Source organism: Manihot esculenta, chromosome 13, assembly GCF_001659605.2.
Source record: "Manihot esculenta cultivar AM560-2 chromosome 13, M.esculenta_v8, whole genome shotgun sequence".
Classification (NCBI taxonomy): Eukaryota; Viridiplantae; Streptophyta; class Magnoliopsida; order Malpighiales; family Euphorbiaceae; genus Manihot; species Manihot esculenta.
The window spans coordinates 8,169,362-8,181,527 of record NC_035173.2 but is presented as its reverse complement, the minus strand read 5'-3'; the positions used below and the strand labels follow the sequence as shown (position 1 = coordinate 8,181,527).

The following is a 12,166-nucleotide window of genomic DNA, read 5'->3' as shown; positions in this document are numbered from 1 at the left end:
GAATAGAATGAGGATGTTTTGCTTCAAACTTCCATCTTAATTTGATTCAATTTGAGTATTTTACATGATTTTGATTTTTATATGGATTTAATATCTAATAGATTTAATTAATCATAATAACTATTTTGAAAATGATATTTAATGTTTTAATTAAATTAAAATATTAAAATTTAAAAATTAAAATAATGAATTACAAAATTTTATTTTTATAATATTTAGTTAATTATTATAGAACAACTAATAATTAAAAAAATAATATTACTGACGAAGGCAAAATAAACCATTTAGGAATTCTTTTGTCAGTTCACAATATCTAATAAGCAATAGAATTATAATAGTAGCAAAATGTCTTTTAATATTTACTTTATATAAATTTATAAAAATATTTTATTCTATTCATTCATACTTTTTATTAATATCTTTAATGAATTAATATTGTAGATTAAAACATTTTTCAAAGCAATTTTCATTTAAAATACTGAGCAATAATTATTGGCTGATGCATTAATCCAGTAATTGTGTTTACATAGAACATAGCCCACCCACTGAAAGAATCAAAGCAGAAACAATGTTCTATATGATGTGAATCATCTATCAAATAGAGATGAACGGTTAGGAATCAAGGAAAGGAAGTCAGACCTATTTGCTTAGGAAAGTATACCAAAATTACTCCTACTGCAGAGAGAAATATAAATACCAGAAAATTAATAATTTGTGCGTGAATAGAGGCTCTCTCCTTTCGTGTTTCCCTCCATGTTCTTTCACTCTCCTGCTGAGCAGGGAAGGCCAAAAGAAACAGCAATTGTTTTCTCTCTGCTTTGATTCTTCTTCTCAAAACCCTAAATACAGCTCTCTTTGGTATGATTTTTCTGCTCCTTTTTTCTGCTTAGTTCGCTCGATTATTTGTTATTTTGTTTGCTTCTCTGAAGCCTGTTTTGCAGCTTTGGAACTTCCTTTTGACCCTCATTCGATGTTGTTTTTGCTTAGATTTTGCTTCAATGAGGGTGCTTTAGTGGTTTCTAGCTTGTTAATTTTGTCTTTTTTTGCTGCATTGATCTCTATTGCTTTGATTATGGAAATATCTTTGCTTTAATATTTGGTTTCTATTTCTCCAGTAAGATTGTTAACTACTAACTTCCATTGGCTTTTACTCTGCTGGTGATTGTGTATTTGCTTTTCAAATCTGTATTATTCCATTTTTTTATTATTGTTTTTTCTTTTTTCTTTTTGGATTGTTATTATCTATTTCCTTGCCTTAGCCCATGATTTGCTTTTATTTTTTGGGGTTTGAAAGCTCTCCTTACTTGCTAATATGTGTGTGTGTGTGTTTTTTTATTTTTATTTTTATTTTATTTTTATTTTTTTATTTTTGTAGCTTTTTGTGTTTGGGAGATTTATACAGTACATATACAACTTCTGCGATGTGCTTTATCTTTTGTTATTATCTCATTGGATTGTACGAGTCTGTTTTATTTATTTATTTGTTATACCAATTTCACTTTTTTATGTGTTAGAAGCTTATGAGATTCTCTATTTATATATGTTGGTTCCATTTTTCAATCATTGTTTTTATTACCCCGCTCTCCACAGGTGTTTGTATGTGTTGTTCTCGTTGTTTATTTTGGGTGTGAGTGTGGAGAAATTTTACCATACAACCAGTGTATTTATTATCGCCATTAATCATTGTTTATATTATTTGGGTCTCAGTATGATTAATGTCTAATCATTATATATACAACTGTTCCATTATTACATCCATAGATCATAGTGGATTTCATGTAGGTCTTGATAAATGATTAATATCTAATGGTTACACATAAAACAGTTGTGTGTTGAATAACTTCTCACAAGCAAACTAACAGCTTCAAATCACATGGATTTGGTTTTCTTGTTTTTTGTTGTTGTTGTTTTTTTTCCCTTTTCTTTCTCAATGAAAATCACATTATTTTAATCGCTAGAATTTTTTTCCTTTTTTTTAAATTCATTTTTTGTGACCTTGTATTGGTAAGTGTCCTTGTTATCTTGTGTGTACATATCCTTCTTGATTGAAGGATGACAAGTGTTAATGAGTGCCCAATTTCTTATGCTATCCGCTCCGCTGCCATTTGTAGAATGATAGTCTCTATAACCTTATTTAACATGTTTTTTATGTTGTAGTGTGAATCTTGCATCTTTCTTACTTTATTCGTAGGGGATAGCTTTCCTGTTAATTAGTAAAATGAGCATAATTTTCTATCACCTGCTTTCTGTCTTTGTGACCAGTGACTTGTGAAACTTCCTGGGTTCAATCATTTCACAATTTAAGATAATACTTACGCCAAGTCCCATTATACATAACTCTCTCACTTAGAAGATCATTGTTTTCTGTTTCATTAGAGGTGTAAGGCATTTAAGTTCCTGGTTTAATTGAAAGATGGAGAAAGAAGCTGGTGGATCCCCTCCACTTCCAATGCCAGCCAATGTGAAGGCAGAGCTGGCAGTTCCTAGACATTCGATCATTAACAGACGTGGATTTGGGTCTAGTGGGCGTCGCATACCTTTGCTTGCCAACCACTTTAGAGTTTCTGTCAGTGTTCCAGATGCTGTATTTTACCAATATAGTGTATGTTTAGCATTTAAGCTCTCTGGTATAGTGGTATTTAGCCATGTTCTTGTTTAACATGCTATATAATTTGCAGGTTTCCATTACTTCAGAAGATAAGAAAGCTGTTGAAGGTAAGGGAATTGGGCGAAAGCTAGTTGATAGGCTATGCCAAACATACTCATCTGAACTTGCTGGTAAAAGGTTTGCTTATGATGGTGAGAAAAGCCTCTATACAGTGGGGCCTCTGCCACAGAACAAATTTGAGTTCACTGTGGTACTTGAGGAATCATTTGCCAAACGGTATATGCTTTTTCCGTTCATATATATGATTTGGTCACTAGAATATTTTATGTTTGTAACTTATGTTGTATAAACCTTGCATGATAGTGAAAATGGAAGCCCTGCTGCAACTGCTAAGAGGTCAAAGCGTGCTTTTCACTCAAAAACTTTTAAAGTAGAGATAAGCTATGCTGCCAAAATCCCTTTGAAGTCCATTGTGCTTGCTCTCAAAGGAGTTGAGGCAGATAATAGTACTCAAGATGCTTTAAGAGTGCTGGATATTATCTTGAGGCAGCAAGCAGCTAACAGGTGCTACAGTTGCTCTTTCTCATTCTCTTTCTCTAAATACATTTGTTGACTCCTTTTTTATCTGAATTGCTTGAATGATGATATAGGGGGTGCCTTTTGGTAAGACAATCATTCTTTCATGATGATATGAGGAACTTCACTGATGTTGGAGGGGGTGCAACGGGAGTTAGGGGATTCCATTCCAGTTTTCGCACAACCCAGGGTGGCTTGTCCCTTAATATGGGTATTCTCTCTCTCTCTCTTCTTCCTGTCCACATTTCCACAATGCTCTTTTATTTTTTTTTTGGGGGGGGGGATCAAGACATGGATTAAGTTGAATGGAACTGTGTGCTGTAGTTGTAATTTCTTATTTTTTGTTACTTCTTCAATGATGTCACAGCCTTTTTTTGTTTGTGTTGCAGATGTGTCTACAACAATGGTCCTAACCCCTGGACCAGTTATTGATTTTCTGATAGCTAATCAGAATGTACGGGAACCACGCTATATTGACTGGGTAAAGGTAAGAAGTTGCTAAACTGGATCCTCAAAATTGACCATATTTTGCGTTGAAAATTCATCTCTTTAATTTACAGGCCAAAAAAATGTTGAAAAATTTGAGGGTTAAGCCTAGGCACCGAAACATGGAATACAAAATTATAGGCTTGAGTGAGAAGCCATGCAATCAGCAATAGTATGTGCTTTGTTCTGTGCCTTTTCCATCTTTAAGTTGCCACTCTCCATGTCCCTTGGAGAGACTCTAACTTTTGTCTTTTTTCCTAGTTTTCCGATGAGAATGAAAAATGGTGACAATGCAAATGGTGAGCCACAGATTGTGGAGATAACTGTGTACGATTATTTCACTAGACACTGTGGCATAGAACTCACCTTCTCTGCATACCTGCCTTGCCTTGATGTTGGCAAACCAAAACGACCAAATTATCTGCCAATAGAGGTCTGTTAAATTCTCTTATTTAACATTTCCTTTTGTTATTTTGTTTTGCTCAAACTTGTCTTACTTCCTTGGGTTTTTAACTATATTGCAGCTTTGTTCACTTGTTTCACTCCAACGCTATACAAAATCCCTATCTTCAACACAAAGAGCATCTTTGGTTGAAAAATCCAGACAAAAGCCTCTGGATAGAATGCGAACTGTGACTGATGTTAGTTTTCCTAAACCTGTATGCTCTTTGTTTTTGGCCTTGAATAATCTTATCATTTGTGTGACCTGGCAGGCTTTGAAAAACTACCGTTATGATGATGATACTGTTCTTTCTGCATGTGGTGTTTCTATAGAAAAACAATTGATGCAGGTTGATGGTCGTGTGCTTGAGACTCCAAAGGTAAATGCTTATGGCACCCTTTTCTTTATCTTCGGTGGAACCTTTGCTTCCATAAAGATCAGTGAGTTGGAGGGTTTAGGTGGATAAATGTGTGCGCTGCATTTTAATTGATAAAATGAATACATCTGTGTTATTTTCAGTTGAAGGTAGGAAATAGCGAGGACTGTTTCCCGCGCAATGGACGGTGGAACTTCAATAACAAGGTGCTGTCTGATATATAGTCTGGCTATAAATTATTTATCAATTGCTGTCTCTTCGGAACAGTGATTTTCCTTTGTCCTCTCTTGGCTAAAGCTAGCAAATTTAATATATCACTTATTGCCTCTCTTGTGTAAAGTTATCTGAGTTTTCTCCTATTACAGACACTTTGGAAAACCCATAGCATTGAGCGCTGGGCTGTGGTAAACTTTTCGGCTCGCTGTGATACTAGCCAAATCTCTCGTGATCTTATTGGTTGTGGAAGGAGAAAAGGCATTGTATGTTGCACCTTATGTTCTATATCACCTGGGTTACACTGTTATTTTGAAAACTATAATTTAGTAAGATCTCTTTCTACTCATATATTTGTTCCATGCATACATGAAGCAAATTGAGCGTCCATATACCTTAATTGAGGAGGACCCACAATCTAGAAGAGGCAGTCCAGTTTCTAGAGTAGAAAAAATGTTTGAACAGATGATACCAAAGCTTCCATGGGAACCCAAATTTATTTTGTGCGTCTTGCCAGAGAGGAAAAACTCTGATATTTATGGTATAGATTTATCTCATTCTTAGGTCCAACTCTCTGTCTTCCTCTCCCCTCACTGTTGCCTGAGACAGCTCTTTTGAATTACTTGATTGACAAACATAAATTTTATTGCAATTCCCAGGACCATGGAAGAAGAAATGTCTAAGTGATTTTGGCATTGTTACACAATGCATTTCTCCATTTAAGGTTAATGATCAATATCTCACCAATGTACTGCTCAAGATCAATTCTAAGGTATACCTGAAAAATTGAAGCTTAAAGAATTTGTATTTTTTTTTTTAGAGGCATTGATATCACATCGTGGTCATCTTGTATTATAGCTTGGAGGAATAAATTCTTTGTTGGCAATTGAGGATTCCAGACATATCCCACTCATAAAGGATACTCCTACAATGATTTTGGGCATGGATGTGTCTCATGGCTCTCCCGGTCGATCTGACATCCCATCAATAGCTGCAGTAATGTTTATCTTTAAAAATTAAAATTTTCATGAATTAGTTTATGCCATGATCAACATTCTATTTATATGTACTGAAACTTTCAGGTTGTTGGGTCTCTTTATTGGCCACTGATTTCAAGGTATAGAGCTTCTGTGAGATCGCAATCTCCCAAGGTGGAGATGATTGATGCTTTATTCAAGCCTTCAGCTAATGGGAGTGATGATGGCATCATGAGGTATTCTAGTGAATGACCTATATATTACTATTTGTAATGGGTTTGCAAATATATGCAAGTCTAATCTCTGCATTAGATCGTAATGGAATTTATCATGACTAATTAATTATTTCTGGGATAATAACCTCAGTGTTTGTTGATTCATTTGTAAATTCTGAATCTTTGAAATCTCATTTATATCTTGAGTCTATCAAAAGACGTAGTGTGAGTAATTTTCTTTTTCCCTTCCTATTTTGAGAAATAACAGTAAAGATAATTTTTCTGGTATATGCATAACTGATCTCCTTTTCTTGCAACTTCACACATTAATGCAGTTTTGGAAGAGGATCAAACTTACGATTATACTGTAGAATTAGGAAGTTTAGTGTCTTATTATTTAGGAATTTTATTTTTAAGCATATTATTGCTTTTTCCTACTTTTGGTATTTAGGATTCTTTGGTAATAGTTGATTAGAGAGGTTTTGTTGAGATATGAAGCCTAATTATATATGAGGCAAATTTTTTGAGAACTATGTTGTAATTTTGTATTTTTCCTGGATATATAAGTATATAATATTCTCCTAGTGTAGTTTGAAAACTCACATATAAGTAAGAAAACTCTAATTGTTATGGACGTAGCCAAATTGGTGGACTATATTAAATTTGTATGTTATTTACTTTTTGTATTTACTCTTTGATTGTGTGATTGTTCGATTCTTAATAGGTTTCTTGTTCAAGGATTCATACCCTTGTAGTAATATGATTGGTTATTTTGCTATAGGTACATTTGTTGTCTGCTATTTTAATAGATTTTATTACCTCGATTATTATCGAGATCAGATAAAGATTTTGATAATTAGTTTCTCATTTGTTTCTCTTTTGAATCTTGTCAATTTGTTTGTCTTGATTTCTTTTTTTTTCATCAATTTGGTACAAGAGTTATAACATCCAACCTCTGATCCCTTCGTTCTTCTTATTCTATATGACAATTTTTTACCAGTATTTTTACTCGTAATGTGCATGTCTCTATGCTGCCTTGCATTTGGGATACCACTTTTTTCCACCTAGCTATGTTTTTTGCTTTGTGCTTACCCCCTCTATGTTTTTTATCTGGTACACCCATATATATGTGTGTGTGTGTGTGTGTATATATATATGTATAATATGGGCTCTTAAATATCCCATAAGCAAGAAACATTGAAACTAAAAATTTGCAAATTTTCCAATGTAATGTTATAAAATTATGAAGTTTTACTTTTGAATATTTTTAGTTTAGTTATTCTATTATTCAGCTGAGACATGATATTGCTCATTGTTACAGGGAGTTGCTAGTGGAATTCTTTTGTACGAGCAATGGGCGCAAACCGAAACAGATTATTGTGTTCAGGTATCACGGCATCGTTGATTCTAATTCTCTTTGGATAGTAAATTTTCTTACTTTAGGGAAATATTCTGAATAGCTAAAAATTTTCATAAAACTTCAATTCCAATTTGCTTATTTTCCATAACAATGAGATAAGGGCTTGGTTGTGGCATTTCAGAATATAGAATTATTAGGAGTCTGAGTGGTCTCTAGGTGCTAGATAATTTGATTTCAGATAACATCAAGTAATTGTGAACTCTGTAATGTTTGCTGTGAACATGAATACGTTACAAAGAGTTTATCAGGAGACAGAAGATCATGATGGGCATGTTTGGGATGGAACTTGGAATTATCTCTGGTAGTAGTCATTGTTTCATTTAAAGCATATTTTGACTGTTCATATGTAACTACATTAGCTTTCAATGTTTGTTTCCTAAAAATTTTTTCTTAATACAGTTGGTCATATTCTAGACCAAAATTCAGTATTTAAGCCTTTAAAAAGAATTGGTGCATTTCATTCAAAATTCTCTTATAGGATCTGATAAAAATAAGGGTCAAACCTTACATTATTGGTTGTATACGAGTTATTTAACAATGAGGTGAAGGTTTTTTGTGTTCACTGTGGTGACATCACATCAGTGTTATGAAAGGCGTGCCTCAGGCACAAGGTGCACCAGGCAGGCGCTGTGCCTGAGGCGCCCTCAGGCACAAGGCGCACCAGGCGGGCACTGTGCCTGAGGCGCCCTCAGGCACAAGGCACAGGCGAGGCGTGCCTGTGCCCTTCCAGGTGTCCTATGTAAGAGAGCTCCAAAATTTGCCCTAGATTTTTAATTTTAGGACAATAACTTCAGCAGCTAGCAGCAGCCGCAGGAGAGAGAAGGAAAAAGAGGAGAAAAAAAAAAGAGGAAGGAAAAGGAAGAGAAGAGAAAGAGAGGAAGAAGAGGAAGAAAAAATAAACCTTCAAGACTTCAATATACCTATATTTCATCTCTTCAATTAATTCTCAACATAAAATCCTTTTTTTTATAGTTTATCATTCTCCTTTCTTTATTTTTTCTCTTTTTCTTCCTTCTCTTTCTCTTTTACTCTTTCTCTTCTCATGGCTGTCATAGTGCTGGCATGCTGCTCTGCCATTGCCAACCAGCCTACTGTTGCTGTTATTGTTGATTTTTTTTTTTAAACTTTATGTTAATTATCTATTTATATTATTATCATGTTAATTATCAAGTAAATTGTGATTTGTGAATATAGTTAGCAAACAATAATCTAGAGTTTATTATGATTGTGAATTGTGGATTGTGATAACGTGATATGTGACTTGTGATTGTGAAAAGTAGTAAATAAGTAAAGATTATATTGCATTTGATGTTTGGTACTTGATTTTATTTTTTTGGGCCTTGAGTTGATCGGGTGCAGAATTGCGCCTTGCGCCTAGGCTCTAATCCCCCTTTGAGCCTTGGTGCGCCTTGAGCCTTTCACAACTATGCATCACATCTTCCTATTGAAGAGAACACTATTGATATGCCTTTTGATGTGGCACTTATATGCACCGTAATTGAGTGGTAACAGCATGCTTGTATTTCTTTTCTTCCGACTGTTACGATTGAATTGGCAAGTTTAAATACACTCAACTATTTGCATTATTCTAGACAACTTTTGAATTTTAAGCAATGGTATTGTTTGTCAAAAACTATCTCTGGTATTTTTGAATCTGTTGCATCAACGACAAAATTTATGCTGTTAAACTTAAGAGAGGTCATTAATATGCTTTTGGGTTTTTATATATTTGTAGTCAAATGTTGGGTTGTTTTGATTAACCTTTTCTTTTTTCTTTTTTTCTATTTTTCAGGGATGGAGTGAGCGAGTCACAATTTAATCAAGTTCTAAACATTGAAGTTGAGCAAATGATAAAGGTTCAGCTACCTATTTAATTTTTAATTTCCAATAATATGATAACTTTTTCTGAGTGCTCTATATTTCAAATTATTTGAAGTTCATCCTTGCTAATCCAACAACCGTTAGTGGTTCAGCAATCAGTGTTTCACCTGTCAGTCAGTCACAGTGTCCCATGTGTTGAAATGTTGTATGTATACTGTAGTCTTCTTTTGAGAAGTGGATTTTCTCATTGAAGTAGGAGTCACAATTTCATTGTTAAAGCTCATTATATGCATTAGACTTCACAAGAATCACACCTTGAAGGCATAAAACTGTGGCCCTGATTTTTGCCATTTGCTTAAGATTTTGAGGGCATTAGTTGGATGCCCTAAGTTCTGCTCATAAAAGGATAAAATTTATTTCATATATATTCCATATGTTATTTTTAAGCCAGTAAACTGGTTTTATAGGCCTATCAGCATCTTGGTGAGGTTGATGTTCCCAAGTTCACAGTAATTGTTGCTCAGAAGAATCATCACACAAAGTTATTTCAAGCTAGTGGCCCTGAAAATGTTCCTCCTGGTCAGTCGGTTAATGATTCTATTTCATTTTTATGTTTTACATGATGCAACCTGTGTTTACTTCTCCTCCCAATCCCCTTCAGGGACAGTTGTGGATACAAAGATTGTGCATCCTAGAAACTATGATTTCTACATGTGTGCTCATGCAGGGATGATCGTAAGTTGTCTTTTTCTCTCATACACATGACACACCCCGGTTAATGTCAAGTAATAAGAGCATTGGAAGATTTTATGTCATCAATTGTGTAGTTTTTATTTAGATATGAGTGCCATGATAGGCAAATGAAACCATTAATTGGTATCGTGTAGGCTAATTTTTTTTAGCCATATGCAGGTTGTATTTCTATTTTGCTCTTCCAATTTGGAAACTTCAAGTGATCTAAGCAATGCATTATTTCCTTAAGAGTATACCAGTAGTTTCTTATTTATGAATGAAGCCTCCAAGTATTGTATTTTTTCATCCTTTTTTTTTGACAGGGAACTTCAAGGCCTGCACACTATCATGTGTTGCTTGATGAGATTGGTTTCTCTCCTGATGACTTGCAAAGTCTTATCCATTCTCTATCTTATGTGTAAGTTTTTCAAGCCCCAGGTGCTTTTTATCTATCTTCAGATGTACAACCTTTAAACCCACAATTTCTTTTATTTTTCAGGTACCAAAGGAGCACTACTGCTATTTCAATTGGTAAATTTACTGCATTAATCAGTATTTCAGGGAGGAAATTCTTGTGAACTACCTTAACATTGTTTTTCTTGTATTTCCTACAGTGGCTCCTGTATGTTACGCTCACCTTGCTGCACAGCAGATGGGGCAGTTTATGAAGTTTGAGGATTTGTCCGAAACTTCATCAGGACAGGGAAGCATGACATCTGCTGGACCTGTACCAGTTCCTGAGCTGCCTAGGTTGCACAAGAATGTCGCATGTTCAATGTTCTTCTGCTGAGGTGCTGCTGACAATTCTTCGTGAATAGTGATTTTGCTAATTTTGTGTAGTGCTACTGCTACAGTTTTTATTTGGAGTTGAGTGCCTTCTGATGGTATTATCGGACGCATTTTCTATAGCTAATATTATTATATCAACAAGATGAGAGATCAATTTTGCCTAGAAACCTTATCCTTATCATTTCAGTAGATGGAGAAGGTTAAGAGAGGACTGGAGTTTGCCCCTTCATTTTGTAAACCAGTGAAAGAGAATTTGAGGAAGAGAAGTTTCTATTTAACATAGGTTTATAATTAGAAAATATGATATTACATGTTTGTATATTCTATTTCAGTACCTCGTATCAGATCTGGCTTTGTGCCCATATATGAAATTAAATTTCTTTAGCTTATGTAGCTCCTGAACTTTGTGTCCAACCTTAATTGGGCCTTATATTATGAAATGGAATCAATTGAATTTTTATACAAAGGAATTGTCATTTGATTCCAAATTTAAAGCTTTTATTTTGGTACTTGCTGTTAAATGTATCCTCGAGTTGTTACTCTTAATGCACATTCAGCAGATATGCGGTTCTTTTTTTCCTTCCCTCTTATCCCTGTGAAAGGATTTGAAAAGCACTATCCTCTTTGGACGGGGTGGATTTAAATTTCCCTCTTGTAGGGGCAATACAGAATACATAAACAAATTCTTATTAATTAAAATAACCAATTAACCAAAATAATCCAAACTTTTTTTTTTTTAATTTTAATTTAGTGTCATTTTGAAAACGCTGAATATTTTATATTTTATATATTTTTTCCATTTTCAACAGTGTTGAATATTCTCGTACCTACTCGGTCTGTTCAACCTCTAACGTTGCAGTTACTTGTTAATTGCTTATTTTGATGGTTTGTGACGATTTTTAAGTCCAAATTGAGTGTTAATTTTTCAAAGGCAAATACTTTTCTAGATAATACTTCAATCAACAGACACAAAGAACATGATCCTCTTGGCTCAAAGCAAGTTCCTCTATAACTCTTGGTTTACTTAGGTTTGTGTACAACGATATCAAGAAGAACGATTTTTGTTTTTTATTTTGTCAAAATAAAAAATAGTTCTTTGATTTTGAGTTTTTACTTTTTTTTTTAAAAATTATTTGTTGTTTTATAAAAGTAAGTAAAAAAAATATTTTTATTAAATATGATATAAATAATTTTATAAATGACGGTAGATAAAAATAAATATTAAATTATTTTTACAATGATATTATATTTATGAAGGATTTATTTTTTATTTACTTTTAAAGTTTCAGAAAATTTGAAAGGTTGTTTTATTTTATCTCTTGATCGGATCCAAAATTTTTTAAAAGACCTTTATGTTTATAAACAGATTTAAAATTTGTGATAGACCATCGTATCTTCAAACTGATGTGTCAGACCTCTAAACTATTGAAAAAAAAATTTTCTTGAAGGGTCCAGCAAGTCCATAAAAAACTAAAAGTTATTTGAAGGGACCAACATGGTCCATAAAAGGC

At 33.7% G+C, this 12,166-nt stretch overlaps 1 protein-coding gene across 3 annotated transcripts; it reads left to right on the top strand.

The window, feature by feature from the left end:
- The first annotated feature begins 613 nt into the window (after positions 1-613).
- Positions 614-11,121, top strand: LOC110629391 (protein argonaute 16). Of its 3 annotated transcripts, none has more exons than XM_043949193.1 (23): positions 615-858; positions 2,377-2,566; positions 2,679-2,884; positions 2,972-3,172; positions 3,259-3,395; positions 3,574-3,671; positions 3,745-3,842; positions 3,932-4,103; positions 4,195-4,311; positions 4,384-4,491; positions 4,632-4,694; positions 4,854-4,967; positions 5,077-5,242; positions 5,361-5,473; positions 5,560-5,697; positions 5,784-5,914; positions 7,215-7,280; positions 9,106-9,169; positions 9,602-9,713; positions 9,796-9,869; positions 10,190-10,284; positions 10,366-10,397; positions 10,481-11,121. In XM_043949193.1, the coding sequence occupies exons 2-23, from the start codon at positions 2,414-2,416 to the stop codon at positions 10,654-10,656; spliced, it is 2,634 nt and encodes an 877-aa protein (XP_043805128.1). In that variant the 5' UTR covers positions 615-858; positions 2,377-2,413; the 3' UTR covers positions 10,657-11,121. The 3 variants fall into 3 exon arrangements, with proteins under 3 accessions (XP_043805129.1, XP_043805128.1, XP_021632034.2); XM_021776342.2 differs by having other exon boundaries at positions 2,377-2,602; XM_043949194.1 differs by lacking the exons at positions 9,602-9,713; positions 9,796-9,869 and having other exon boundaries at positions 614-858; positions 2,377-2,602.
- Positions 11,122-12,166: the final 1,045 nt, after the last annotated feature.

Coding starts and splice junctions, on each gene's coding strand:
- LOC110629391 (XM_021776342.2), top strand. CDS start 2,414: ATGGAGAAAGAAGCTGGTGGATCCCCTCCACTTCCAATGCCAGCCAAT. Junction 5,243..5,360: donor GAAAAACTCTGATATTTATG/GTATAGATTTAT, acceptor TGCAATTCCCAG/GACCATGGAAGAAGAAATGT. Junction 5,915..7,214: donor AGTGATGATGGCATCATGAG/GTATTCTAGTGA, acceptor TCATTGTTACAG/GGAGTTGCTAGTGGAATTCT.